The 27,106-nt window shown below is 32.7% G+C and overlaps 4 protein-coding genes and 1 non-coding gene across 7 annotated transcripts; 2 read left to right on the plus strand and 3 right to left on the minus strand.

Annotated features, from left to right (window-relative positions):
* Nucleotides 1-452: 452 nt before the first annotated feature.
* Y116F11B.6 (BZIP domain-containing protein) lies at nt 453-3,798 on the minus strand (the record flags this gene model as incomplete). The annotated part of the gene is made up of 7 exons (NM_075443.2): nt 453-623; nt 668-775; nt 2,024-2,413; nt 2,954-3,012; nt 3,059-3,124; nt 3,234-3,297; nt 3,589-3,798. The coding sequence occupies 7 exons, from the start codon at nt 3,796-3,798 to the stop codon at nt 453-455; spliced, it is 1,068 nt and encodes a 355-aa protein (NP_507844.2).
* A 2,336-nt stretch (nt 3,799-6,134) lies between these two features.
* On the plus strand, nt 6,135-13,147 carry Y116F11B.7 (uncharacterized protein). Its single transcript, NM_075444.4, has 8 exons — nt 6,135-6,187; nt 6,399-6,524; nt 6,760-6,869; nt 7,272-7,425; nt 7,549-7,840; nt 7,965-8,273; nt 8,411-8,676; nt 13,016-13,147. The coding sequence occupies exons 2-8, from the start codon at nt 6,404-6,406 to the stop codon at nt 13,018-13,020; spliced, it is 1,257 nt and encodes a 418-aa protein (NP_507845.3). The 5' UTR covers nt 6,135-6,187; nt 6,399-6,403; the 3' UTR covers nt 13,021-13,147.
* On the minus strand, nt 9,787-9,843 carry Y116F11B.18. Of its 2 annotated transcripts, none has more exons than NR_131705.1 (1): nt 9,787-9,843. It is a non-coding gene; the product is annotated as an Unclassified non-coding RNA Y116F11B.18b (non-coding RNA). The 2 variants fall into 2 exon arrangements; NR_070258.1 differs by having other exon boundaries at nt 9,822-9,843.
* Nucleotides 12,995-25,804, minus strand: gtnt-49 (Glycosyltransferase family 92 protein; the record flags this gene model as incomplete). 2 transcript variants are annotated; one of them, NR_002406.1, is made up of 12 exons in its annotated part: nt 12,995-13,105; nt 13,731-13,846; nt 14,072-14,204; nt 19,688-19,946; nt 20,972-21,331; nt 22,622-22,753; nt 23,843-23,921; nt 23,976-24,088; nt 24,155-24,260; nt 25,212-25,373; nt 25,562-25,651; nt 25,701-25,804. NR_002406.1 is itself a non-coding variant. In NM_001029047.2 (9 exons), 9 exons carry the CDS (start codon nt 25,802-25,804, stop codon nt 19,548-19,550), a joined length of 1,545 nt encoding a protein of 514 aa, NP_001024218.1. In that variant the 3' UTR covers nt 19,527-19,547. The 2 variants fall into 2 exon arrangements, 1 of the variants encoding a protein (NP_001024218.1); NM_001029047.2 differs by lacking the exons at nt 12,995-13,105; nt 13,731-13,846; nt 14,072-14,204 and having other exon boundaries at nt 19,527-19,946.
* On the plus strand, nt 15,455-18,801 carry Y116F11B.8 (SCP domain-containing protein). Its single transcript, NM_075445.6, has 5 exons — nt 15,455-15,520; nt 15,574-15,668; nt 16,407-16,720; nt 18,023-18,447; nt 18,587-18,801. The coding sequence occupies exons 1-5, from the start codon at nt 15,475-15,477 to the stop codon at nt 18,775-18,777; spliced, it is 1,071 nt and encodes a 356-aa protein (NP_507846.2). The 5' UTR covers nt 15,455-15,474; the 3' UTR covers nt 18,778-18,801.
* Nucleotides 25,805-27,106: the final 1,302 nt, after the last annotated feature.

A 27,106-nucleotide genomic window follows, 5' to 3' on the forward strand; every position in this document is an offset into this window, starting at 1 on the left:
AAACACTCCAAAAAATTAAAAAATTTCATAATTTCCGGTCAAAGTTTTGGCAAATTGGCAAAATTTTGAAAAATATGTGCTTTTGAGGAAATTTAAAGAAATTTCGCATGCTCCGACCCCTACAATGTTTTAATACAATTAATTTAAACATAATTAAAGTATAAAAACGTCGAAAAAAAAATTTTTTTTTTGGTCGATTTCCATAATTATGAGTGGCAAAAACTGAGTAATTGCCACTTTTTGACAGTAAATGAAAATTTTTCAAAATTTTTTTTGACAAGTCTTATCATGATATTTGGTCATTTTGGGACCAAAGGAGTGGTTTTTAACAACTTCCCCACTGGCGCTACTCCACCTTTAAGATTAAGGATTTTATCAAAGGAATATAAAATGTGTATATTTCAATTACGTATGATGAATTTTTAATTAGGTGTGTATTTTCAATTTTTCGACTACGATGGATATTTTTGGAATAGAAGTAAGAGTTCACGTAATTTGTCGTTGTCATGTGCTCTAGCCCGTAAAAAATATCCGTAGTTTCTAACTAGAAATCTAAGATCCGAATCAAACGCGTCCCAGAACTCCTTGAAGCGGGTAGCAATTCTTTGTTGTTTCCATATCTCCTGAAAAATGTTATATATTTTTGAGGATTTGAGAATTCACTTACAAATTCCAATACCCGCGTATTGAATTTTTTCTCCAATAGATTTGTTTTTGTCTTCGTACGAGACCAATGGCTCATGTATGTTCCTTCCCTCTTGTTTCCTTTTTTAGCCTGAAAACTGCTTCTTAAGTGAACTAATCAAAATAGTATTTAATTCTAGAGTATCACACAATAAAAAACAAAAAACGATCAATTTGGTACTTCAGAATGCTTGACTAGTTGAGAAAGATGGACTAGAGCCAATTGGGACAAAACTGAATTCCATAGTATTGTATTTTTTAATCGAGTTGGGTCATAAAATGAATGAATTAGAACGCAGAGCCTAATGTTTAATTTTAAAAAAGAAAGGAAAATAATTAAGTGTACAAGAAGGGAAAACAAGAATGGGACTAAATATAGTTCAGGGGTAATGTTTTTTTTTAAATTTGTATTCAAAAATTATTTAATATCCTAATGAAACTTCTGAAAAAATCAGAGAATTTGATGTTTCGAGTCAGAAAGCAGTGAAAACTGAGCTTGCACAAATTTTTTTGGCGGTTCAAAACTTCGAAAAAATTACAAATCTCAAATTTTGCTTGTTTTTCTGTATCGCATCTGCCCAAAATGGACTAATTTGGAATTATCATTCTTTATGACATATTTTGGTAGTTTATCTCATTCACTTTCGTTTCTTAAAGTGGTACTTGTGTATTACATGCCCACATTTTGAAATTAAATTAAATTTTCATTAATTTCTCCAATTAAAATAAATGTGATATACATTTTTCCTCTTCAGGCTTACAAAAGGTTATTTCCTAAGCCTAGAAATACGAAAATGTGGTACACGTTTTCATTGTTTTTAACTTTAAAAGTTATTAAAAAAATGAGGGCAGGTAATACACAAGTACCCTAAAAGTTTATTGAAAGCCGATAGGTAACCAATTTTGGTTATTTTCCTTACCTTTCGGCTTTAGATGTATAAAACGAGACTAAATGAGACAATTCATGAAATTCTACTTTTTTTCCTATTTTAACACAAAAAAGTGACCAAAATTCGAGATTTATGCTAAAATCATTGTAATTTTTACAAAATTTTAAACCATTACTACGAAATTCGCTTATTTTAGCTCATTTTTGGTCCGTTAAGCACAATTAAACGATGAAAATGGATTAAAAATATTTTTTTGATTGACCACTCAAAAACTTGTGAAAAGTTCATGGGTTAAACGTGTAGAGATTTTTTAGTAAAATTTTTTCGAAATGCTGACTTTAGTTCCATAAGAGTGGTTTTAATTATTTCCTCATTGACCGTATTTTGTCTTTAGTGGTTTGCAATAAGACATAGTTGAATATAAACAATTTTACAAAAAAAATGCTCACCAGTTCCTTCCTGTTCAAATATTCTTGGTGTGCCTCTTTCAGCTCTTTTCTAGATTCTTTCAGATTTTTCTCGATTTTTTTCAGTTTAACATCCTGCTTCTTAATGTTCTCAACGTCCTCAATGATACGAATTTTATCATTTTCAAAGTGTTCCAAACACCCGTTAACTTCTTGATAATTTCGAATAATCTCGTTATTATTGATACAGGGGTGTAAAACCGACTCAACCGCTGTTTTGAAAAGCGAATCATTTGAATTGTTGTATGCACACAATTGTTCGTGGGTAATCTTTTTCGTCTCGTAAATTGCTTGCGTTTTTCTCATTAATTCTTTTTCCAGACGTCGAGACTTTGCAGCGGCAATTCTGTTTCTCTCTCGTTTTGTTTTAGCCTGGAAATTGTATTTTTAAATTAAAAGAATCCACTGTTTCCAATTCCGATTTAGCAACCATCTGAAGTACAATTTCTCAGCTGGAAACACTTTAAAAACTCAAAATTTTGAACTAACCAAGTAAACGAATAACATCTAATACAGGATTTACCAAGGAGTAAAAAAGTTGCGTTTTCCGAATTGGGGGTCGATTTTTCGATTTTCAACTAAGATAAACCAAAGTTTTTTGTTTGTTGAATTTTCGATATTTATGTTGAAGAAAGTTATGTTTTCTTATTTTTTTCATCAACATAAACAAAATTTGATCGACATAGAATTTTATTGTTCATTTATAAATTTTTTTTTCGATTTTCCGATTTTGCAGATAATCGAGAAATTGAAAATATTGTGTTTTTTCGATTTTTTCCAAAAAAAATTTTTTTTTAACATTTTACTGTTTTGGAGTCATTTGAAAATATTTCCCAGATTTCGGTACTTCACCTTTAAGTGAATGCGGTCATTAAAAAAGTGTCTAAGTGCCAAAAAAGCCTGAAAATTTACCTTTCCTGATGGGATATTGGACTGTGCTGCTTGTGACATTTTATCATCTTGGTTGATGCCTATAAACGTTAAATTGCGGAAAAAGGTTTAAAAAATATTACTCACCATATGAAACATTTTCATTTTCGGTTATTGGTGCCATCGGCATCCATGAATCTTCGAAATGGTTCTCTTAAATTAAATTTTATTGAAAAATTTAAAAATTGAATAAAAGGTACTTGATCTCCAAATACTGTTGTTGCTAATACTGAAGATCAAGCGACTACTCTAAAAAATATACCTTTGTTCATGTTCGAGTTGTGTAAACCGCCATCGCGAATTAGAGGGAATAATTCTTGTGAGTTCTGAAAAAAACCCATTTTGAGATTTTGGAATCAGAATCTAGCCGAACTTTGATTTTCAGGCCCAAAATGGCGTGAAGCTATTAAATTTCGTAATAACAATTTTCAAAAGAAGTTATAGCGGTACAAAATTTTGAAAAAAAGCTAAAATCTCGCATTTTACCAATTCGACAAAGTCAGAACTTGCGGTAGTAAATTTTCTTGTTTTTTTTGGAGAAATTTTGTGAACGTCTCATTACGAAATCTGATATTTATCGATTGTTTCGGGTTTAAGGTATTCCACCTTTAACTAACCTGTTGCTGGAAAACTTCGTCATAGTTGCAATTGTTGTCATAAAAAATTGGTACTGGTCCAGGGTAGTGTGGCTTGTCCCCTGCCTGAAGACCGTTCAAAATGTGAGGAGCTTGCGCAGAGCTTTCAAGGAATGCAGCCAGTTCATCAAAATGGATTAGTTGTTGGTTTTGTGCAGATCCTTGCACGTGACTTGATAGTTGAGGAAGCATGGATGAAACAAAAAGTTCTGAAAATTAAGAAATTGAACTTAACCGTGAGGGAGCTTTATACAAGAAATCAGAAGTTTTAACGAGGGAAGGCAATCTGAATTTCAGGATATTTGCAGGAAAAGTGATTTTATATGTTTTTAACAGTTTGCAAATGTTCGCATCAATATTTAGAAATGTTTTTTCTCAAAAATTCAGGAAAAAAATTCAAGAGGAGTTTTTGGGCTTTCAAAACGACTTTCATTTTTTATCGAATGAAAACACGAATTTCGAGTTAAACACTGAAAAAGGCAACAAAAAAATGTGTCGTCAAATTAAATGCTGGGTACGCAAACAACTAACTTGGAGCCCAATGTGCTTATCAGTGCAATGAAACGCGGCACATGTTTGGTGAAATGAAGATTCTGAATGTGGGCAAAGGAAGTCACGTCAAATGTGGAAGGCTGCATTTTTTAGATAACAGAGGCAGGAATGCAATATTCAATTTTAATTGGCTGAGCAAATATGGAGATAGAGGTATAGCGGTGAGGAAATGATAGCCGACGAAGGCGTTTATCTATTTTCTAAAAACGCCATGTTTGGTGAAATGAAGATTCTGAATGTGTGCAAATGAAGTAACGTCGACAGGGGAAGAAGTGTAACATTACATAGATAACAGAGCCGAGAATTTAATTTTCAATTTTAATTGACTGATAGTAGGCAAAGATAGAGGCGGAGAGGTGAGGAAATGATAGCTGACGAGGGCGTTTATCTATTTTCTGAAAACGCCAATTATCGCTATTTTTTTTTAGAAAATTGATAACTCGTTATACAACAAAACAGAACAAGCAATGACAGGAGGGAACGGAAATGCCTTCTATCTTTCGCCGGATGGGAGCCAGGGGTATGCGGGTAATAGCCGGTTTAGTCGAATTCGCCGATGGGCTGATTAGACTAACTCGGCTAATATTAACCGAATTATCCGTTAGCCGAATATTTTCCGAGTTAGCCGAATTTGCCGAAAATTAGCCGATTTCACTCATTGGGTTTAGCCGAATTATCCGTTAGCCGGTTTTTTAAAAATCGGTTATCCGCACACCCCTGATGGGAACCCTATCGTCATCAGTGTAGTCCATCCGCAAAAACGGAGATAGAGACGAAGCGATGAGGAAATCATAGCTGATAAGGGTTTATGTGTTTTTTAAACGCGAATTAGCGCTTTTTTTTTGAAAATTGATAACTCCTTTGAACGAAACAAAACAAACAACGACAGATGGGAAAATAAATGTTTTCTTTCAAATGTCCTAATGAATCAGCAATTTGAAAATATATTCGAAAAATACAACACAACTTTGAAAAAGAGTGTTGTCAAATTTTAAGAATTTCTGCCAAACCTTTCTCGAAAATCAACCGAAAACTCTCAAACAATAAATGCGTATCATTTGAAAATTAAAAACTATAGGAACGTTTTGGAAGTAAACTGTATACATATGTGCAGCCACGGCCAAAAAGGTATGAAAAGACAGTACTACATATGCACAAAAACCCAAATAAGTGACTAAGAAACTCCAGCATCGTATATAGGATCTACTCTAAACATGGCATCAAACTATTCCTTGAAACATACAACACTCCTATTTTTCTCTTGAATTATAAACTTTTTAGTTAAAAGAAATTTCGTTTTTGCTAATTTTGGTTCTGCACATGGCCATTTAAATTAGACATTTGGAATTTCAACATTTTCAGTTAAATACTGACTTGTCTGAACCATTTTTTCTAAAGCCAGCTCAGTTCCGTCTGCGAATCCTCTTCCAATGTGAAAATACACAGTTTGAGGAGTTCATAGTAGTACTATCAACAACTCTAGAAATTCCAGTGAGCCATGGCTGGCTCCAGAAAGAAATATTTTGGAACTTCCAACTTTAAGCTTACAAAGTCGGATTTTCGAAATTATTTCAGTATTCCTAGGTAGAATACAGTTCAAAGTCACTGATAAACAACAATTCTGAATTTTAGATATTAGATTCCACAAATTACATCCCTGATGCCAAATATCCTATTTGAAACTGTATCGCCAATAATTTCTCAAAAACCGCAGAAAATATTTTCGAATAACATGTTCAGGGTGTTCACAAATATCGATATACCAATTTCTAACATTTTCATTTTGGTTTATGTTTTACTTTTTCAGAAAACTACTTTTTTAGATAGTTTCTCTACTTTTAACAGACGAAAACGAGATAGTATTGCAAAAAAAAAGAGACGCAGAGACGTTAAAAAAGTTTTCGTTTTTTTAATCCTAGGAGACCGTGACTATTTTATCGCCGTGACACGTGTTCAATGGAATTGAACTTTTGGTTATTATTTCGTTTATTTCTGACTTCTGTTTTCTTTGACGACGGGCGACAATTTTGTAAGTTTTCCAGAAAGCGAGATCTTGCGCGTAAAATGTGCCGAGTTTTCTCATCGTTTTGTGTTATAACTCAATTCAGCTCAAAATGCCTCGAAAAACTGGAAAAAATTCGTTTGAAGTTAAATGCAATCGTACCCCACGAAAAACGCACATTTTTGCGTTTTTGCGGCCGCTGTATATTCATTTTATACAATTCCTGTAAAATTTTCAGACAAAATGGCCACACTGGATCATCTGCTGGAAGAGCTCTTTGAGGCTTGCTCCGTCTTTGATAAGTTTCCCGTCTCATTCAACCGCACACTAATCGATGAGCTCGTTGATTGCCTGGATTTTGAAGGTAATGCCGTTTCTGGATTCTTGACACAAATAACTTAAAAAGCGCATGAAACTGTCTTCCTTATGAATAGTATCAAAATGGGTCTTGCAGAGGATTGTTCGCCGTTGCGAGACCCAACCATCACCATTTTCACTCGCGGCTTGTTTCTAAGGTAACTCTGATTCCTAGAGTAGTTGCGCGTGTGAAATTGAGTTCAAAAGTCTCCAGAACGTATAATAAGATTAATTTTTTGCAGAACCAACTCTCACAGTGATTCGGAAATTTGTGCGAAATTTGGACTTCGAAGGCAAACTTGCTCCGATTCGGATGGTTATTCGTTTGCTCGATGCGGCGATCAAGAATAATGTAAGAGTGCTGATAACACCAGAAAATATAAAGTTTTGAGCCAAATAACAAGCCAAAAAGAGGAATTTTCAATAAGCTTAGGCGTTTTGAAGCCTGCATAAAAGTTCTAATTGAAAACATGAAATTTTCTAGTTATATTCACTTTTTTAAAGCTAATATTCCACTTTCCGTCGAAACAAACTAGGAAAATCAAGTTTTGAACCAGCGGTGTGCGGCATATTTCAAAATTTGCTGAGCTCGGTAAACGGCAAATTCGACAAATTTGGCAAATTTGCCGCACACCTCTTTTAACTAAAACTCTCGAAATTCAGAATTTTTGGAGATAAAACATCACGTGTTTTCTTAAAATATGGCCAAAAATTTTTAAGATCTTTTAACAAATTTAACAACAAAAAATTTCAGAAGTTCCGCAACGAGGATGATCTTCTGTTGGAGTTTATTCAGAAAAGTGAAGCCATTTTGTCTCGTCCCCGAAATAGATTGCTTCTCCAAGATCTGTTTAATTTCTACACAAATCCAGTAGTTTTTGCAGTTCGAGAGCCAGAATCATGGCTAGGTACGTCTGAAATTTTGGAAAAATTGTCCGATAATAGAGGTTTTGGCTGAAGAAATCTTTAAAATTCCCGCGAATTTTTGCATTGACTAAAAAATTTTTGCAAAGAAAATGTTTTTTTTTCAGTCGTCATCCGCTGGGTTATGAACGAGTTTGCCGACGAATACCTATCCTGTTTCCACATCGATTTGTTTGTCAAATTCATCTGCCAGATACCGTCAGCTGCAGAAGCCCGCCGCCTTAATATCATTTCTGAAGCAATAAGCCCAGATTTGGTTGGGTCATTTTCGGCTAGAATTATCTACAACTATGCACAGGACTTGACAATCGACGAATGCAACACTTTTGTGAACAATTTTCGACTTTCTTCGTTGGGTTATCGCTGGCCGGCAATCAGAGTTCTTCTGAAAATGAGAGAGTAAGGGCTTTTTTGGGCAATTTTCTTTTCCAATGCTTACGTTCCTAAGTGAAAAAAACCGATTTGAAATCAAATTTCTAAACATTTTTCACAATTCATTCAAAATCCTTTTGAAAATTTCCAGACTTCACCCATCTTTGGTCATTCCGCTGGCACCTGCCTCGTGGACGGAGGAGAATAGAAGAGTCGACGTCATCTGCAGGTTGCTCTTTCCAATGGATTTTGACACACTTAAAATGATGGATGTTCAATTGGAGAATGTGGAGGCTCTAGTCGATAGTGTCCTCGACTCGCCAGTCGATATTGATTTGAAGGAGAAAATGCTGGATCACATGAATGAGCGACAGTTTGAGAAATATTTCGATGAATTGTTATCATTTGCAAAGATTGAGAGCAATGATGTGAATATCCACGTGACAAGTGCTTTGAGAAGGTAAGGTTAGAATCTTAAAATATAAGATCAGTTCGAACTTTGAAAAACTTATCATAAAAAAGAGTGTAACTGAGAAGCCGAAATTAAATCCAAGACATAAATAACTACAATTTCCTAGATGAACAAAAATCTTCCAGCTTGCCTCAACATGCAACTCGTCAAAAAGTGGCCCAACTCTTCGAAGCACTCGGTGACAAAATCCTCGATCTTGCCTTGATTCTGAACCTCTCACTTGCCTATGGCTCAAATGCATTTGATTTTCCCGAATTCGAAAAGTTCAAGGATCGTTACAGCAAACTTGTGTCAGATGCGATCAAAGCGCCAGTAGGGGAATCGAATGCGGAACGGATTATCACGGTACTGGAGTGCATGAAGCTTTTCCCTTGCTTCTTACCAGTGAAAGGTGAGTTGCAGTTGAAAAATATTTTTAAAAAAATATAATTTGAAATTCAAAAAAACTATTTTCTCTAGACAATACGACATTTTTCAATGCAATTTTCATGAAAATTAAAAAAAAGAAAAACAAAAAATATTCAAAAATTGACTAAACCTAGGTTTTTTAGATGGATATAATTTTGAAATGAAATCCAAAATTCTAGATTTCCAGTCTTTTTGTAGTACTGTAGGAGTACTGTAGTTTAGGAGAAAATGAGTTTTTACCTGAAAATACAACATACCGTATATTCTCTATTAGTGCTGCGTATCTAATAGAACGGCGTATCTAATAGAGCTGCACCCAACAGGCATTTCCGAAAATTACAGCGGCAGTCTCCAATAGAGCGGCAGTCTCTAATAGAGCGGCACCCTTTTCGCTGCGAGACCCGCCGCTGCTTTTCAGCTTATTTTTTGAATTTTTTTCAGTTTATTTACTTTTTTTTCAACATTTTTCAATTGTTTTACGTGGTTTTTTTGTTTGAAATCCTTGTATTAAAACTTTACATGTAATTTTGAAGGAAAATGCCAAGCAATTCGACAACTGGTGCTCAAAAATGCTCGAGGAAAGTTCACAGTCTGAAACTCAAGCTAGAAGCAATTGAATATGCTTCGAAATTCAGCAAAACCAAAGCAGCAAGAGATCTGAAGGTCAGCAGACAGTGTATTCAAGACTGGGTGGCACAAAAAACCAAAATTGAGTCTCAGTTGTAAGTTTGAAAATGCTGATTTGTGAATGCTTAGTTATATATTTGAATTATAGGAAATCTACAAATAAAACAGCTCCAAAACGTTTAGAAGGTGGTGGCCGACCAGTCCAACGCGAAACCGTGGACGAAAGTGTGCTTCGCTGGTTTCGGGATCAACGAGAGAAAAAATTCCGTGTGAGCAGAAATTTAATCAGACAAAAAGCTAAAGAAATTTGTGGAGAGGATGACTTCAAGGTAGCAAACTGCGTACTTTGTTAAAGAAATTCAACTCTCATTCAGGCGTCGACCGGCTGGCTCCAAAAGTTCATGCGTAGGCACCACCTCAGTACACGACGAGCTACTACAACTTGTTAAAAAGAGCCTGATGAATTTGCCAAGAAAATCGTTGATTACGTTCTTTTTGTGGAAAAAATGCGACTCCAGAACAAGTATACAGATACTCACATTTTTGCAGCGGACGAGACTGCTGTTTATTTGGACTTTTCGAACTCGTTGACCTTGAACGAAAAAGGTGCTCGAGAGGTGGGAAAAACTAATACTCTTTTTTTCTATTTCAGTCACCCTATGATGAAACGTTGTCTAATACTCTTTCAGGTGCCAGTTAAGACGACAGGTCATGAAAAGATGCATGTTACAGTGCTTCTAACTGCTCGAGCCGATGGATATAAGTGCCGTCCATATGTGCTCCTTCCTCGTACCAGACCTGACAAAGAAATTGCCGCAAGATTCAAGAACAGTCTGCAACTGAGCTGGTGTAATCGAACGTTTTTCAACGATGAAGTGACAGAAGATTACTTGAACACTATCATCGGGCCTCCTTTTTTTGGAAAAAGACTTTTGGCTTGGGACGCATTCAGATGCCATATCAGTGATGCAACAAAACGAGTGCTCAAAAATTTGAAAGTGGATACAGCAGTTGTTCCCGGTGGATGCACAAAGTTTGTACAGGTATGATCATCATCTGAAACGGTACATAAATTGTTCGCTTAGGCTCCCGACGTTTACTGGAATTCTCCTTTCAAAGCTAGCATTCGTCGAAGTTATGAGGATTGGATGGTGCATGGACAGAAAAGCTTCACAAAAAGCAACAACATGCGTCCGCCGTCAATGCTCCAATACTTGGAATGGATTGAAAACGCATGGAATGATCTTCCAAAGGATTTGATATTGAAATCCTTTAAAGGATGCGCCTTGACAATCGCTACAGATGGAAGTGAAGATAATCAGATTCACTGTTTTGCACCAAACGGATCGATTCCGTCGGGTCTGGATCTTCTCAACAGCACGCGTATAGAAAATTCTCTCGTCGACCTCGTGCAGGATATTGGAATCGATGAAAGTCAAGAAGAAGGCAACGAGTCTGACAATTCTATCATTTCCGTAGGATAATTTTTGTTTTTTTTCTGTTGTTTGTTTTTCTTTGATTTTTTTTTCATTTATGAAAAATTGTTATTTCTACTCCACCATTAATTGAAACTCCTGAAAACAAAAAAAACTCGTTCGAAAATTAGAGCGGCAGTCTCCAGTAGAACGGCAGTCTCTAATAGAGCTGCAATCGAGAAGGCTCTGAAAATTAGAGCGGCATGCAGCACTAATAGAGAATATACGGTATATTTTTGAAATTGAGAGAACAAGACGGTTTGAATAAGTATAATTTTGCAAGATTTTGGGGGAAAATTTTTGTTTGAATTTTTTCAAAAATTTTTTGAAAAAAAAAATAAATTTATAAAAATATAAATTTGATAGAATAATAATTTTGGAAAAATTTTGAAAAAAATTTTCAAACATTTTTTTTTCTAAAATTGTCAAAATCACAATTTTTCAACCCGTCTTTAGTTTCTAATTTCAAAAATATATATATAACACAAAAACGGCTGAATTACGGTAGTTTTTGCTCCCAAGGGGAGAGAGCGCAGACAGCGAGAGTGTCTCGTTTCTCTGCGCTCTCTTGCGAAATTTCAAATTAATCGGAAGCATGCCATGATTATACTTAAATTGACCGGGAAAATATGCAGAATTTGAATTTGTAAGTAAGAAATACCCTACATTGGAAACAAAAGTAAATTTTTAAAAACTTGGAAAAAAAATTTCGATTTTTTTTTCAATTTTCCAAAAACATACCACGGCCCATTCCAAATCAAGTCCCTTATCCCAATTTTCACATAATAAATTGGCGAAATAATATCCACAACAGCAATCCCAATTAACAATGACGTCACCGCTGATGACGTCATAGCCCTGTTGGAAAGTATTATATATTTTTTTTTTATTTATTTTATAATTTTATGCCAAGTACAAAAAATGTGATAAATCAGAAAGTTTTACCCGGAACTCATAAAAAAATTTTTCAACAATGTTGAAGAAAATGATTAATTTATGCAGTCTTGGCATTTTTTTTTCTCGAAAAACTCTTTAAATTTGGGATTTTGAAATCGGCGAAAGTGGCTGAAAGTGGCTGAATTTGAATTTCGCGCGCATATAAAACCTAGGCCACCACATGATTTCTAGGCCATATTCGTTTAACAAAACATTGATTTAAGTGTAATTATTTGGAAGTTTAGTTTGTTTTTCTTTTTCAACAAGTTTAAGAAAACTGAGACAAAGGAATTGTATTAAGTACTCATTAAAAATACAATACACAACCGAATAAGAATACGATTGAACCTGGTGGCCTAGGATTTCTCTAGTGAATTTTTAAAACTTTTTCGACTATTTTTATAATTGAAAATGCTCAATATTAACGGATTTTCCAAGTTTTTCTTTTGCAATAATTGAAAGTTTGAGTACAAATACTACATTTTAAAACAATTTCCCCATTGACGATACTCCTTCTTTAAGTCCTGAAAAAGTTTTACAAAAAAAGTGTAAAAAAACTATTTTTTCAGAGCTTTCAAATTTAGGATCATAAACACTATGAAATTGTGTGAACCCAGAGAATCAATTATTTGGTGAACCCAGAGAGTAAAAATATCATTTTGTAATATATCACACCTCATGACTTGATAATAAGTTTCTAGCGTTTAGAATTTGAGACGATTTGTGCTCAAAAAGTCCATGTGCCGGATAATTGAAAATGCGTGGTGGAACTCAAAAGATTTAGTTTTTACACGGAATTTTTTTATTGAAGATTTTTATCAAAAGGGGGGACCCTTTGGATTTTCGTTCTCAAGACTTGTACCCTACAATATTGAATTTTTGGAAGTTTAGCACTACTCAAAGGCATAAAAATTTGTAAGAAAAATAATGTCAGAACAATATCAATTTTACTCGGAATTTTTTTTTTGAAGATTTTTAGTTCAAAATTGTAGGGTGCATAAGAAGTCTTGATAACGAAAATCCAAAGAGTCTCCCCTTTTGATAAAAATATTCAAAAAAAATTCCGAGTAAAAACTAAATCTTAAAAATTAAAAAAAATAAAAAAATCATTCAAAAAATCAATTTGGAAAAAATGATCCGATTGTTTTAAAAAGTTAGAAAGTGCCACAAAATTGCTGTTTTAATAGTCAAAAAACAGTGATTTTCCTGGAAATTTTCCGAAAATCCTAAATGTGTTAAACAAGCTGTGAAATCAAATTTTATTCAAAAAACAGATTTTTGCAGCTTGAAAGAAGAAGAGACGGCGACGGATATTCCTTGGGTTTCTGACGGCTGTTTGTAGGCAGCTTCGGTTTCTTTCATTTTCAATGTTGACTGAAATGAGTAAATTTTATAGTAAAATTTAAAAATTAGTAATTATCGATTTTTTTTTCAGATATCACACTTTTCAGAAAAAATATACATATTTATACAACTAAAAATATACAAACTTTTTGGAAACATTAGATTCAAAAATTTGAGGTTACAATTTTAAAATGATGATATTCATATTTTTGGGAAAATGAAAAAAATAAAATTCCCGCCAGTTTTTTTCTCGAAAAAATTTGAATTTCCCGCTAAAATGACTCTTAGAAAATTTGAACTTCCCGCCAATTTTTTTTTGAAAACTTCAAGATTTTTCTGCCAAATTTTTTTTTCAAAAAATTCGAATTCCCCGCAAAAATTTTTTAAAAGACAATTTAAACTTCCCGCCAAATTTTTTCTTGGAAAATTCGAGTTCCCCGTAAAAAATTTTTCCACTAAATTTCTCGAAAATTAAATTTTCAGCAAAAATCTTTCTCAGAAAATTTAAACTTCCCGCCAATTTTTTTTCGAAAATTTTTTAATTCCACCGAAAATTTTGTTAAATCTCATTTAAATTTCCCGCCAAAACATTTCTCAAAAATTTAATTTTTCTTATAATTTTCTACTTATTTTATTAAATTATACTAAAACTTACCCTTTCCCAAATCGAACTTGGCTCTGACGACACTTCCCAATTGAGGAACAGTTTTTCATTACCAAGCTTTTTTTGAAGATCATATTTAATATTGCCCATGTTACCGAGATAGTGATCTGAAAATTTTCGAATTCATATTTTAGAAATGATGGCCAAATATCACAGTAACATTTTAAAATAGTTCTAACAAGTTTAATTTCGAGCTGATTTTTTGTCAAAAAAAATATAGTTACCATTAAATTCGTAGGACTTTTTTATATAGGCCTTCCGAAAAATTGGCAAAACCCAATTTTTTCCCCACAGGAGTCGAAATTTCAAGAATCTTTAACAAAAATACTCACTTGGAAGCATTGGTGCTAACGGTATTTTCGCAATCAGACCAGAAATATTTTGTTTCGCTGGAATCGATCCTGTTCATTCTCTGGTGCCAACTTGTTGATCGTGAGCCGTGAGGAAGACATCGTGGAGCAAATTCTAAAAATCATGAGTTGTTTTTTTCATTGCATTCAATACAAAATTCAAATTCTTCTAAAAATTCTACGCATTTCCCTTTTTGGAACTTTTTCTCTATCTCTTCCCGTTCAAAAGTTATGAGGCTTTGAAGTTGGCGCGCCCTTGGAGGGGGAAAGAGTGTGGGAGAGGGGGAGAGTGCAGACAGTCGATGTGTCTGCACTCTCTACCTCCCCCACACTCTCTCACCCCCGTCTTACTTTAAATGGGCATAACTTTTGAATGAGAAGAGATAGAGAAAAAATTTCAACTGGGAAAATGTTTAGAATTTCATGACCTTTATTTTTGTAGTACACAACTTTCTTGGAAAGTGACTAGTTATTCAGTTATAACTGAAAATAGGCTACTTAATTTTTTAAAGCACTTTAACTTACCTCATTTCTTGCAAAATGCAGGGATTTTTAAAAAATTAGCAAAAAATAGAGGAGGCCATACACACTGTAAGCCGTTGAAGGGAGAGCTGTGTCCCTCAACTTTTATATGCCAAATCACATTAAGAGAAATAGTATAGGGAAGGTGAGAGAGTAGTGCTCTCCGTGATTTCAGTGCTCTCTAACTTCTACAGTATTCCTTCGTGGGACGTTATTTTGCACTGTCATAAAACCCATAAAGGCCACGGGAAAAAATATGGAAATTTTATTGCAATTCCGCGGAGAAATAGTATGGGGCAGTTGAGAGCGGCGGGGGCTCTCCAGGGTTTCTGTGCTCTCTAGCTTCTACAGTAGAGCTTCCATGGTAGGCAGGCGCGGTTTCAGGGCCTGACGCCTGCCTGAAACCTGCCTGAAACCTTTTCGCCTCACGCCCACCTTTTGCCTCTTTTTTTTGCATTTTGACACAAATTTGTAAATTGTTAAGTTTCTCATTTTTTATCAATTTGAAGAGGCGAGAGGCAGGCGGAGGTCGCTTTAAGGTCAGGCAGGCAGGCGTTTTAACGTCTAAATGGAAATGTTTTGTTTTTGAACTTATTTTCCCAAATCCTAATTCGACTGTACTATTTTTTAAAAATTTGGAAAAAACACATTTTGACGTGAAATTCAAATTTTAAAATTTTTTGAAATTTGTATTTTTAAGTGGTAAAATTTAAAACGTGTGTTTATTAAATTTTAAATAAACTTAAATTTTTCAAAAAATTCAAAACCGTGACCTCTCAAAAACAACATTTGGAAGAAAATCAATAACGAAAAATTGGTTGGAATTTGAATTATTTCTCAGTTTCTTTCGAAAAATTATAAAAATGATCTCTAGCTTGCGATGGATTTTATGGTTTCTGCTCTTGTCAGGTAAGTTTTTTTTCTTTTGGAATTTTTTTAATTCAGGTAATTTTAATTTTCAGTTAATAAAGAAGTCTCTAGTGATATTATCGAGAGGTATAATGAATTCCGCACAACAATTGCTGAGACCTTTAATATACCGAATATGTGGAGATTGGTAAGTGTAAATTGACGGCTCAGTTTGCTCGTTTTTATCGCCGTGTGATTTGGCGCGAAATTCAATTTTTATGAAAAAATAATTTGGCGGGAAGTTCAAGTTTTAGGAAAAAAAATTTGGCGGGGAAATACAGTGCATTTGAGACGCATTTTTGCGGAATGGTCTTGCCGTGCGTAGATCACATATAGATCACAAAATATTTATCTAATATTTCGTATTTCTGTTGCTTTTTTTTTTTGAACTTAATTGTGATTTACGCGTGATCTACGCGGATTTTGAACAGAAACGGTTAAAAATGATGACTAAAAAATGTTTCTTTTTTTCCTCTCGAAATTCTAAACATTTTCTTAGTTGGAACTTTTTTTCTATCTCTTCCCGATCAAAAGTTAGGAGGCTTTGAAGTAAGCGTCCTTTGGGAGGGCGAGAGAGTGTGGGGGAGGGGGAGAGCGCAGACAGTCGATGTGTCTGCGCTCTCCCCCTTCCCCACACTCTCTCGCCCTCAAAAAGGGCGCGCCAACTTCAAAGTCCTATAACTTTTGATCGGGAAGAGATGGAAAAAAAGTTCCAACTGATGAAATGTTCAGAATTTTAATAGCTTTATTTTTGTAGTACACAACTTTTTTGGAAAGTGATTAGTTATTGAGATATTATCGATTAAAATTTATAACTCACCTCATTCAAAAATTTTGAAATAAAATTTTGGCGGGAAAATTCAAATTTAATTTTCTTTTGTTTTAGGAAGAAAGCAAAAGTTTCAACAAAATGATCGAAACTGCGGACCCTCCAGCAGACGGGGAAAATCATACGCTTTTTATGACAAGCTCCAAACAGGAAACCGAGCAATTCGAAAGGAATCAATTGAGCAATTTGACAAAACTTGCTCTACTGGGATTAACTTTTGAGGAGGCCATCCGAAAGGCTCGACCAACATTTTTTGAGGTCTTATTTCCACAGCAGAGATATTTCAGTTGGAGTGGTATTGAATCCAAAGTGTCATATGTTTATAAGAATAAAACATTGAAAATGGGATTTGCGTGTTATGTTGGACCTTTGTAAGTTTCTTTAACTTTTTGACATTTTGACAATTTTTTTTGGCGGAAATTTCAAATTTTAAAAAAGTTTTTGGCGGGAAATTCAAATTTTTTAAAGAAAATTTTTTGTGGAAAATTTGAAATTTCTGATATAAATTTTGGCGGGAAAATCAATTTTTTAATACAATTTTTAGCGGGAAATTCAAATTTTTGATAAATTTTTTGAGAAAACTTTTGGCCGGAAAATCAATTTTTTAATACAATTTTTAGCGGGAAATTCAATTTTTTAATACAATTTTTAGCGGGAAATTCAAATTTTTGATAAATTTTTAGCGGGAAATTCAAATTTTTGATAAATTTTTTGATAAAGTTTTTGGCGGGAAATTCAAATTTTTCAAAGAAAATTTTTTATTGGGAAATTCAAATTTTTTGAGAAAATTTTTTGTGGAAAATTTGAAATTTCTGATATAAATTTTGGCGGGAAATTCAAACTTTTTGAGAAAACTTTTGGCGGAAAAATCAATTTTTTAATACAATTTTTAGCGGGAAATTCAAATTTTTGATAAATTTTTTGATAAAGTTTTTGGCGGAAACTTCAAATTTTAAAAAAGTTTTTGGCGGGAAATTCAAATTTTTGATAAATTTTTTGATAAAGTTTGTGGCGGAAACTTCAAATTTTAAAAAAGTTTTTGGCGGGAAATTCAAATTTTTTAAAGAAAATTTTTATTGGGAAATTCAAATTTTTTGAGAAAATTTTTTGTGGAAAATTTGAAATTTCTGATATAAATTTTGGCGGGAAATTCAAATTTATTGAGAAAACTTTTGGCGGGAAAATCTATTTTTTAATACAATTTTTAGCGGGAAATTCAAATTTTTGATAAATTTTTTGATAAAGTTTTTGGCGGGAAATTTAAATTTTTTGAGAAAATTTTACGTGAAAAATTGTTATTCTTTAAAAATTTTGAAACGAAATTTGGAATTTTTGTTGAAAACTGTGAAGTTTCCTGAATGATTTCTCGGGAAATTTGAAATTTAAAATTTAAAATTGATTTTCAAAAATTTTAAAATAATTGTCAAGCATTTCTATGTTTTTCGGATTTTCCGTAAAATATGGTGGGAAAGTTAAATTTTTATACAAAATTTGATCTTTAGCACTTCCAATAATAATAATAAATTAGGCTGGCTGTAAATCTACACAAATTCAAACGTTTAGTTTAAAATCTTATTTTTCAAAAATAGGTTCAACCGAAAATTTGAAATTTTCGAGAAAATTTTAGAGTGAAATTTTGAAATATTTTTAAAAAATAGTTTTTTTTTTTCCAGAAATCGAAGTGAGATCATCAATTGGTCTAATAAAACACAACAGAAAAGGTGTAAAGAGCGGTGCCTCGTACAGCCGACGAGGAAACCGTCTCTGAAGACTTCTGCAGCAACCTCCCGAGCTACAGATGCTCCAGTCACTAGCCTGCCTCCTCCGACGGACCCCCCTTCAACACTCGGACCTATGGAGACCCCACCGAACTCACCGGGAACCTCCAGCGCAGCCACAACATCGGCTCCAGTCACTAGCCCGGCTCCCACGGAGCCCGCTTCAACGCTCGGACCTGTCGTGATCCCCTGGAACTCACCAGGAACCTCCAGCAAAGCCACAACATCGGCTACAGTCACTAGCCTGGTCTTAGGGCCGACTACCTTTAGCTCAGCTCCCCAAGCTCTGGATTCAAGCTTGGCTGCCGATCCTTCAACAGGTATATTTTAGAGAAGCTTTAAAATAATTCGAATTTTTCAAAAAATCGATACATTCGAAAATTTGATAATTAATACTTTTTCGGCGGGAAATTCAAAAATTTAGAAAAATCTTTTTTTTAGAACTGACCAAATTTTCAGACCCTTCACCTTCAATCAGTTCCACCGATCCAACTACATATTCCAGTACTACTGCTGAGGACTACGATGAAGAGGATGACAAAAAAGGAGATGAAGAATATGATTTGATTTTGACATTTGGTAGAGGTACAGGACGAAATGGAACTCTTTTGGTTTTTATTGTGATTTTGTGGAGATTTATTGATTTTTGAGTGAATGAAAGGTCGATGCAATTTTGAGTGGTTTTAAACGGAAAATTTAAATTTTTTGAATTTTTGAGTAATTTTAGGCGGGAAATTTGAATTTTTGAGTATTTTTATGCGGGAAATTGGAATTTTTGGGTAGTTTTAGGCGGGAAATTTGAATTAATTTTTTGGGTGATTTTTGGTTTTAAATTTTAATTTCTGTGTGATTTTAGACGGAAAATTTAAAAAATTCCGAGTAGATTTGGCAGAGAAATTAGATTGTTTGGATAGTTTTCGGTGGGAAATTTGAATTTTTGAGTGGTTTTGGGCGGGAAATTTGAATGTTTGGATAGTTTCAAGGTGGAAATTTGAATTTTTGCGTAGTTACAGGCTGGAAATGTCAATATTACAGAAAAAAAACCATTTTGGCGCCATTTTAAATTTAAATTTTTTACTCCAAATTTTAGCTAAATTTTTAATTAAAAAATTGGTTTTTTGTAGAATTTTCTTAAAAACGGGAATTTTTTCACATTTCAGACATTAATAAAATTTGGTGCGTATTTCAAATATTATTGATTTTTAAACTTTCTCAATCGAAAAAAATTGGCGGGAAATTCAAATTTAAAAATGTTTAAATTCTTGGATATAAATTTCTGGTTTTAAAATTTTTATTAATTTTTATTAATTTTTAGTTATTTTGAAAAAACTCAAATTTTATTTTAAAACTTTTTGGTGGGAAATTCGAATTTTCTCGAAAATTTGTGTTTTCAAAATTTTTTTTCAATATCCAAAAAAATTTATTGAGGAACACAACCCATATCAGAAGTAAAATACGGATCACTTGCATAATAATATGTAATCGGATTCAATTTTTTCATTAAAACATGTGTGGCATTTACATGTACACACTGAACACCCCATCGCTTTTGAAATTTACACATTTGGGGTCCCGGACACTGGGTTTTTCCGTATTTTTCCAATTTTACGTAGTTGAAATATTTTTTCGTCAGACAACTGCGAACTGAATTGAAATAATAAAGTTTGCTGGGAAGATCCGGAAGAATTTGGTCGATTTCGAAGGATTTTTGCATTTTCTGGAAGTCTGAGTCGAGGTCCTCGAGGTTTTCTGGTGAAATTAGGTATTCGGAGGAGTTGAGATACAAGGGAGCCTGGGAGGTAGTGGAGATTGAGTTTGTCTGAAAAATTCAAAAAAAATTGGTTTAGCGGTATTTCGGAGTGTCGTAGTATGGGGTTGAACTGAAAATTTGGAAATTTTTTTTTTTCAAAATTAAAAAAAATTCTGATCTACAGGAACATCGGAGCATTTTACTATTACTAATTCAAAAATTCAAAAAAAATTGCCGCGAAGTTCAAATTTTTCATGATTCTCAAAAATTTCAAAAAAAAACTTATTTTGTTATTTCGGCTTCAGGAATTTTCCAGGAAACTCAGATTTTTTTAAATTAAAAAATCATTTTTCTGATCTACCGAAACATCGCAGCGTCGTATTCAAAACAAATACTCAAATAAATTTTTCAAAAATGCAAAAAAAAACTGGAATTCGAATTTTCCTGAATTTTCGGAAATTAAAAAATTTCAAAAACATCAAAAAAATATCTCAAAAATTTGAATTTCGCGCCAAAATTTTTCACAGAAAATTTGAATTTCCAATCAAGAATTTTCTTTAAAAATTTGAATTTCGCGCCAAAATTTTCTCAAAAAAAATTGAATTTCCCACCAAAATGTTCTTTAAAAATTTGAGTTTCTCCCCGAACATTTTTCTCAAAAAATTTGAATTTCCCACCAAAAATTTTTTTCAAAAATTTTGAATTTCCCGCCAAAATTTTTCTAATAAAATTTGAATTTCCAATCAAAAATTTTCTCAAAAATTTTGAATTTTCTCAAAAATTTGAATTTTCCAACCAAAATTTTCTGAAAAAATTTAAATTTCACACTAAAATTCTCTTAAAAAATTTGAATTTCCAACCAAAATTTTTCTAATAAAATTTGAATTTCCCGCCAAAAAATTTTCTCGAAAAATTTGAATATCCCGCCAATTTTTTTCTCCAAAAATTTTAATTTTCCTCCGAAAATTTTCACAAAAAATTTGAATTTCCCACTAAAACTTTTATCAAAAAATTTGATATTTCAGATTTGAAAAAAAATTCCAAAAAAAAAAATTTTTCAAAAAAAATATTTTCAAAAATTTCCAAAACCTTACCCATTTAATATTATCCAATTGAGTTATAACATTTTTATCAGTATCCACATAACTAGTTCCAGCCATCGAAAAACTCGTCGGCTCAATCCACGTATAATTTAAGTACCTCGGATTTGCCACAATTTTTTGTCCGGAGCCAAAATTCCCGTCGCGAAATTTCAAATTTTTCAGCATTTTCGAGATGGAAAACTCAGAAGAACGCTTTGAAACCTTTAAATTATAACTTTTTTGGTGATAAATTATATAAGAAATTCGTTTTTGGCTGCCTATTATTTTTTGGAACTCCTCGACGTAGGTAGGCGCCAGGCGAGGAATTATGACGTCATCAATGTCCAGAAATGTGATGAACTGGGCGGATTCCTGGAAAAATTCAAATTTCCCGTCTAAAACTACTCGAAAATTCAAATTTCCCGCCTAAAACTACTCGAAAATTCAATTTTCCCTCTTAAAATCACACGAAAATTCAAATTTCCCGCCTAAAACTACTCGAAAATTCAAATTTCCCGCCTAAAACTACTCGAAAATTCAATTTCCCCGCCTAAAACTACTCGAAAATTCAAATTTCCCACCTAAAACTACTCAAAAATTCAAATTTCCCTCTTAAAATCACAAGAAAATTCAAATTTCCCGCCTAAAACTACTCGAAAATTCAATTTTCCCGCCTAAAACTACTCGAAAATTCAAATTTCCCACCTAAAACTACTCAAAAATTCAAATTTCCCGCCTAAAAGTACTCAAAAATTCAAATTTCCCTCTTAAAATCACAAGAAAATTCAAATTTCCCTCTTAAAATCACAAGAAAATTCAAATTTCCCGCCTAAAACTACTCGAAAATTCAATTTTCCCGCCTAAAATTACTCAAAAATTCAAATTTCCCGCCTAAAATTACTCAAAAATTTTAAATTACCGCCTTAAACAACTTAAAAATGTAATTTTCCCGCCTAAAACTACTTAAAAATTCAAAAAATTTAAATTTTCCGTTTAAAACCACTCAAAAATTTAAATTTCCCGCCTAAAGCTACCCAAAAAATTCAAAATTCCCGCCTAAAATTACTCAAAAATTCTAATTTCCCGCCTAAAATTACTCAAAAATTCTAATTTCCCGCCTAAAACTACTCGAAAATTCAATTTTCCCGCCTAAAACTACTCAAAAATTCAAATTTCCCTCTTAAAATCACAAGAAAATTCAAATTTCCCGCCTAAAACTACTCGAAAATTCAATTTTCCCGCCTAAAACTACTCGAAAATTCAAATTTCCCACCTAAAACTACTCAAAAATTCAAATTTCCCGCCTAAAAGTACTCAAAAATTCAAATTTCCCGCCTAAAATTACTCAAAAATTTTAAATTACCGCCTAAAATTACTCAAAAATTTTAAATTACCGCCTAAAATTACTCAAACATTTTAAATTACCGCCTTAAACAACTTAAAAATGTAATTTTCCCGCCTAAAACTACTTAAAAATTCAAAAAATTTAAATTTTCCGTTTAAAACAACTCAAAAATTTAAATTTCCCGCCTAAAGCTACCCAAAAAATTCAAAATTCCCGCCTATAATTACTGAAAAATTCTAATTTTCAGCCTAAAATTACTCAAAAATTCTAATTTCCCGCCTAAAACTACTCAAAAATTTGAATTTCCCGCCACAAACCTTGTATTGTAGCAGGCAGTCCGTGTAGGCCGCGGCCTGATTCTGAAACTCGACTCCAACAAACGGATCCACGTATTTTGGCATTATAAATGGAAAATTGACACGTGGCCAGGCCTGGATTTTTAGATAATCCTGAAAAAATTATTTAAAAAATTAGTAACAAATTTGGCCGGAAATTCGAATTTTTTCCAAAATTTTTGGCTGGAAATTCAAATTTTTTGAGAAAATTTTTGGCGCGAAATTCAAATTATTGTTAAAAATTTTGGCGGGAAATTCAAATTTTTCGAGAAAAATTTTGGCGGGAAATTCCAATTTTTTCCAAACTTTTTGGCGCAAAATTCAAATTTTTTGAGAAAAATTTTGGCGGGAAATTCAAATTTTTTGAGAAAAATTTAGGCGGGAAATTCAAATTATTTAATAAAAATTTTGGCGGGAAATTCCAATTTTTTCCAAACTTTTTGGCGCAAAATTCAAATTTTTTGAGAAAAATTTTGGCGGGAAATTCAAATTTTTTGAGAAAAATTTAGGCGGGAAATTCAAATTATTTAATAAAAATTTTGGCGGGAAATTCAAATTTTTTCCAAAATTTTTGGCGGGAAATTCAAATTTATGAGAAAATTTTTGGCGGGAAATTCAAATTATTTAATAAAAATTTTGGCGGGAAATTCAAATTTTTTGAGAATCATTTTGGCGAGAAATTTAAATTTTTTTTTTAATTTGGCGGGAAATTCAAATTTTTTGAGAAAAATTTTGGCGGGAAATTCAAGTTATTTAATAAAAATTTTGGCGGGAAATTCAAATTTTTTGATACAATTTTTGGCGGGAAATTTAAATTTTTAGGAGCTTCTTTGGTGCGAAATTGAAAATTTCTAAGAAAAAAATTAAAATTTTTGAGACAATTTTCGGCGGGAAATACAAATTTTTTGAGAAAAATTTTGGCGGGAAATTCAAAATTTTTCAGAAAAAATTAGGCGGGAAATTCAAATTTTTGAGAATATTTTTGGCGGGAAATTCAAACTTTCTGAGAAAAATTTTAGTGCGAATTTCAAATTTTTGAGTAAATTTTTGGCGCGAAATTCAATTTTTTTTTTGAGAAAACATTTTCCAGAAAATTGAAATTTTCTTTAAACAATTTTGACAGAAAATTCAAATTCCCGCTCAAGCGGAATATCGGAGCATCGTACTAATTTAGTACGATGCTCCGAAATCCCGCCCACTCACCGCACTTTCATATTGCTTCATAAGTGAAAACAACGGGGAAACAACACTAATCAAATACAAATGTAAAAATCCACCAAATCTGAAAATTGAAAAAAAAATAAGGCCACGCCCACTTCTTGGCTCCGCCACCAACTTTTTGTAAATATGCACTGAAAGAAGAAAGTTTTGCCATTGTTCGAAGACGTAAAGCGGGGAGAGACAAACTACAAAGTCTCGGGGTTTGTAGGACGGAATTGAAAATGGGATCTAGAAAATATTTTTAGAAAAAAAAATTTCAGAAAAAAAATTTTTCAGTCAAAAAATGTTTTTTACCTCAGTAGATCCATCTTCTGCAACTAATAATATGGATTGAATATTTGGCAAAAGTTGAGTTGTAGCAAATATGGTGACCATTTCACAGAAATTATGTGGAGTTACCCTGGAAATTTATTATTTGGCTAGCGGGATTTCGGAGCATCGTAATAGCCACAAATTGTGGGGGTTATGCTCCGATATTCCGCTTGAATAGAAATTTGAAATTCCCGCCAAATTTGATCTCAAAAAATTTGAATTTCCCGCCAAAATTTTTTTGAGAAAGTTTGAGTTTCCCGCTAAATTTTTCCAAAAATTTCCTTTAGAAATTAGAATTTCCCACCAAAATTATTTTCAAAAAAATGTGAATATCCCGCCAAAGTTTTTATTAAATAATTTGAATTTCCCGCTAGAAAAATTTTCTCATAAAATTTGAATTCCCCTGCAAAATTTTCTCGGAAATTTGAATTTCCCACCAAATATTTTCTCAAAAATTTTGAATTTCCCGACAAAATTATTCTCGAAAAATTTGAATTTCCCGCCGAAAATTTTCTCATAAAATTTGAATTTCCCACCAAATATTTTCTCAAAAAATTTGAATTTCAAACCAAATATTTTCTCAAAAATTTTGAATTTCAAACCAAATATTTTCTCAAAAAATTTGAATTTCCCGCCAAAATTATTCTCAAAAAATTTGAATTTCCCGCCAAAATTATTCTCAAAAAATTTGAATTTCCCACCAAAGATATTCTAAAAAAATTTGAATTTCAAACCAAATATTTTCTCGAAAAATTTGAATTTCCCGCCGAAAATTTTCTCATAAAATTTGAATTTCCCACCAAAATTATTCTCAAAAAATTTGAATTTCCCACCAAATATTTTCATATAAATTTTGAATTTCAAACCAAATATTTTCTCAAAAATTTTGAATTTCCCGCCAAAAATGCTTTCAAAAAATTTGAATTTCCGGCCAAAATTATTCTCAAAAAATTTGAATTTCCCGCCAAAATTTTCTCGAAAAATTCGAATTTCCAACCAAAATTCCCGCCAGTACGATGCTCCGAAATCCCGTTATTACCTGATAGAAGGAGTGTTAACCAAAATACTAGTGGTCGCATTTTTGGCCCAAATTGATATTTCACCAGAATCTGTAGATTTTCCTGATTCAATTTCCAGATATTCTTCCTGATTCCGGCCCAAATTTATAGACATCACAAGGGCCACCGCATTGTCACCGAGACTGAAAATTTTTGATATTTTTGGCGCGAAATTTGAATTTATTCTCGAATAATTAAAATTTTGGCACTTTTAAAATTTTCGAAAAAAAAATTTTGGAAAAAAAATTTTCAAAAAAAAATTTTTCAAAAAAAATTTTTTTTTTCAATATTTTTTTAGAGCCCCTTTTTGACGCCAAATTTAAAAAATTACCTTTTAGAAGTTGGATAATAGTATGCCGAGGTGACAAAAGCTTTCAGTTCCCGGTTTTTCAGCGGTTGTAGTGGTATAACCAGGTGGGTTCTGAAATTTTATCGATTTTTTCAAAATTTTAATACTTTGGGAGACTTACACGCCGTAGACTAGATCAATTAATAAATAATACCAAAAATAAAGCCAAAATGCTAGAAATAACAGAAAAATCAATGTGGTTTGGTATTGGCAGTAGATTCGCATTTTTGAGGGGGAAATTAGTGAAATGAATTAGTAAAAGAAAAGATGAAAGTTTGAGATTTGGGAAAATAGTTAGAGATTAAAATCTACACTGCGGCATTTCGGAGCACGAATACGATCGTAGTGAACTGGAATTTCGAGAGAAAAAATTCAATTTTTTTAGATTTTTTTTGGAAATTTCCAAAAGTTTTTGGGGTTATATTGATTTTTTTTTGGTTTTTTTTTTCAAAAAAGTTGGCGGGAAATTCAAATTTTCTGTGAAAATTTTCACCGGGAAGTTCAGATTTTTTGATAAAACTTTCAGCGGGAAATTCAAATTTTCTGTGAAAATTTTCAGCGGGAAATTGAATTTTTTTGATAAAACTTTCAGCGGGAAATTCAAATTTTTGGGCAAACACTCATTGAATACCTTTGCTCATTGACTACCTCAGATCATTGACTACCTTTCGGCTCATTGACTACCTTCAGTTGCTCATTGACTATCTTTATCTAATTTTTCAGAATTTTCAGTTTTTTTCGCTGAAAAATCAGAATTTTCAATAACATGTTACTTTTTGATGTCTAAGAAGGTCGTGCACTTTCTCATTTCCTGAAATTCCGGGAAAAATGGAGATGAGATCTGATGTATAAATGCTTTGACTACCTCTATCTAATAAAATTTCCCAAAATTTATTTTTTTGAAAACTTTCCAAAATTTGATCAGATATTATAGAAAAGTGCAATTTTTGTCGTTTTTCTAGTTTGGATGTTCTGCACACTATTGCAGACGAAAACCTGAGGTTTAGTAAAACCCCTAAGCTCAAAAAACGCACTCACTTCGGATGCCGATATCTCCGTGGAAAAAAAATGTATGGCAACGTGATTAACTACAAAGTTGTATATCTTAATCTAAAGTACAACTTCGTAGTTGATTGTTTTTCATTAAAAAATTTGTTGGTTGAGATAAAGTTGTGTAAAGTTTGGCACCTTCATGCTTGTATTTTCTTCTTCTTTTTCTGTTCATATCTCAACCAACAAATTTTTTAATGAAAAACAATCAACTACAAAGTTGTACTTTAGATTAAGATATACAACTTTGTAGTTTATTACTTTGCCATAATTTTTTTTCCACGGAGATATCAGCATCCGAAGTGAGTGCGTTTTTTGAGCTTAGGGGTTCTACTATACCTCAGATTTTCGTCTGCAATAGTGTGCAGAACATCCAAACTAGAAAAACGACAAAAATTGCACTTTTCTATAATATCTGATCAAATTTTGAAAAGTTTAAAAAAAAAATTTAAAAAATTTTTGTGAGGGGTACCTTTT

The sequence above is a fragment of the Caenorhabditis elegans genome, chromosome V (genome assembly GCF_000002985.6).
Source record: "Caenorhabditis elegans chromosome V".
NCBI lineage: Eukaryota > Metazoa > Nematoda > Chromadorea > Rhabditida > Rhabditidae > Caenorhabditis > Caenorhabditis elegans.

Excerpts from the sequence above, each read along its gene's own strand:
- Y116F11B.7 (NM_075444.4), top strand. The coding sequence starts at position 6,404 with ATGGCCACACTGGATCATCTGCTGGAAGAGCTCTTTGAGGCTTGCTCC. Across the intron at positions 6,525-6,759 it reads TGATTGCCTGGATTTTGAAG|AACCAACTCTCACAGTGATT; the intron begins GTAATGCCGTTT and ends AATTTTTTGCAG. Across the intron at positions 7,841-7,964 it reads GTTCTTCTGAAAATGAGAGA|ACTTCACCCATCTTTGGTCA; the intron begins GTAAGGGCTTTT and ends GAAAATTTCCAG.
- Y116F11B.8 (NM_075445.6), top strand. The coding sequence starts at position 15,475 with ATGATCTCTAGCTTGCGATGGATTTTATGGTTTCTGCTCTTGTCAG. Across the intron at positions 15,521-15,573 it reads ATGGTTTCTGCTCTTGTCAG|TTAATAAAGAAGTCTCTAGT; the intron begins GTAAGTTTTTTT and ends TTTAATTTTCAG. Across the intron at positions 16,721-18,022 it reads GCGTGTTATGTTGGACCTTT|AAATCGAAGTGAGATCATCA; the intron begins GTAAGTTTCTTT and ends TTTTTTTTCCAG.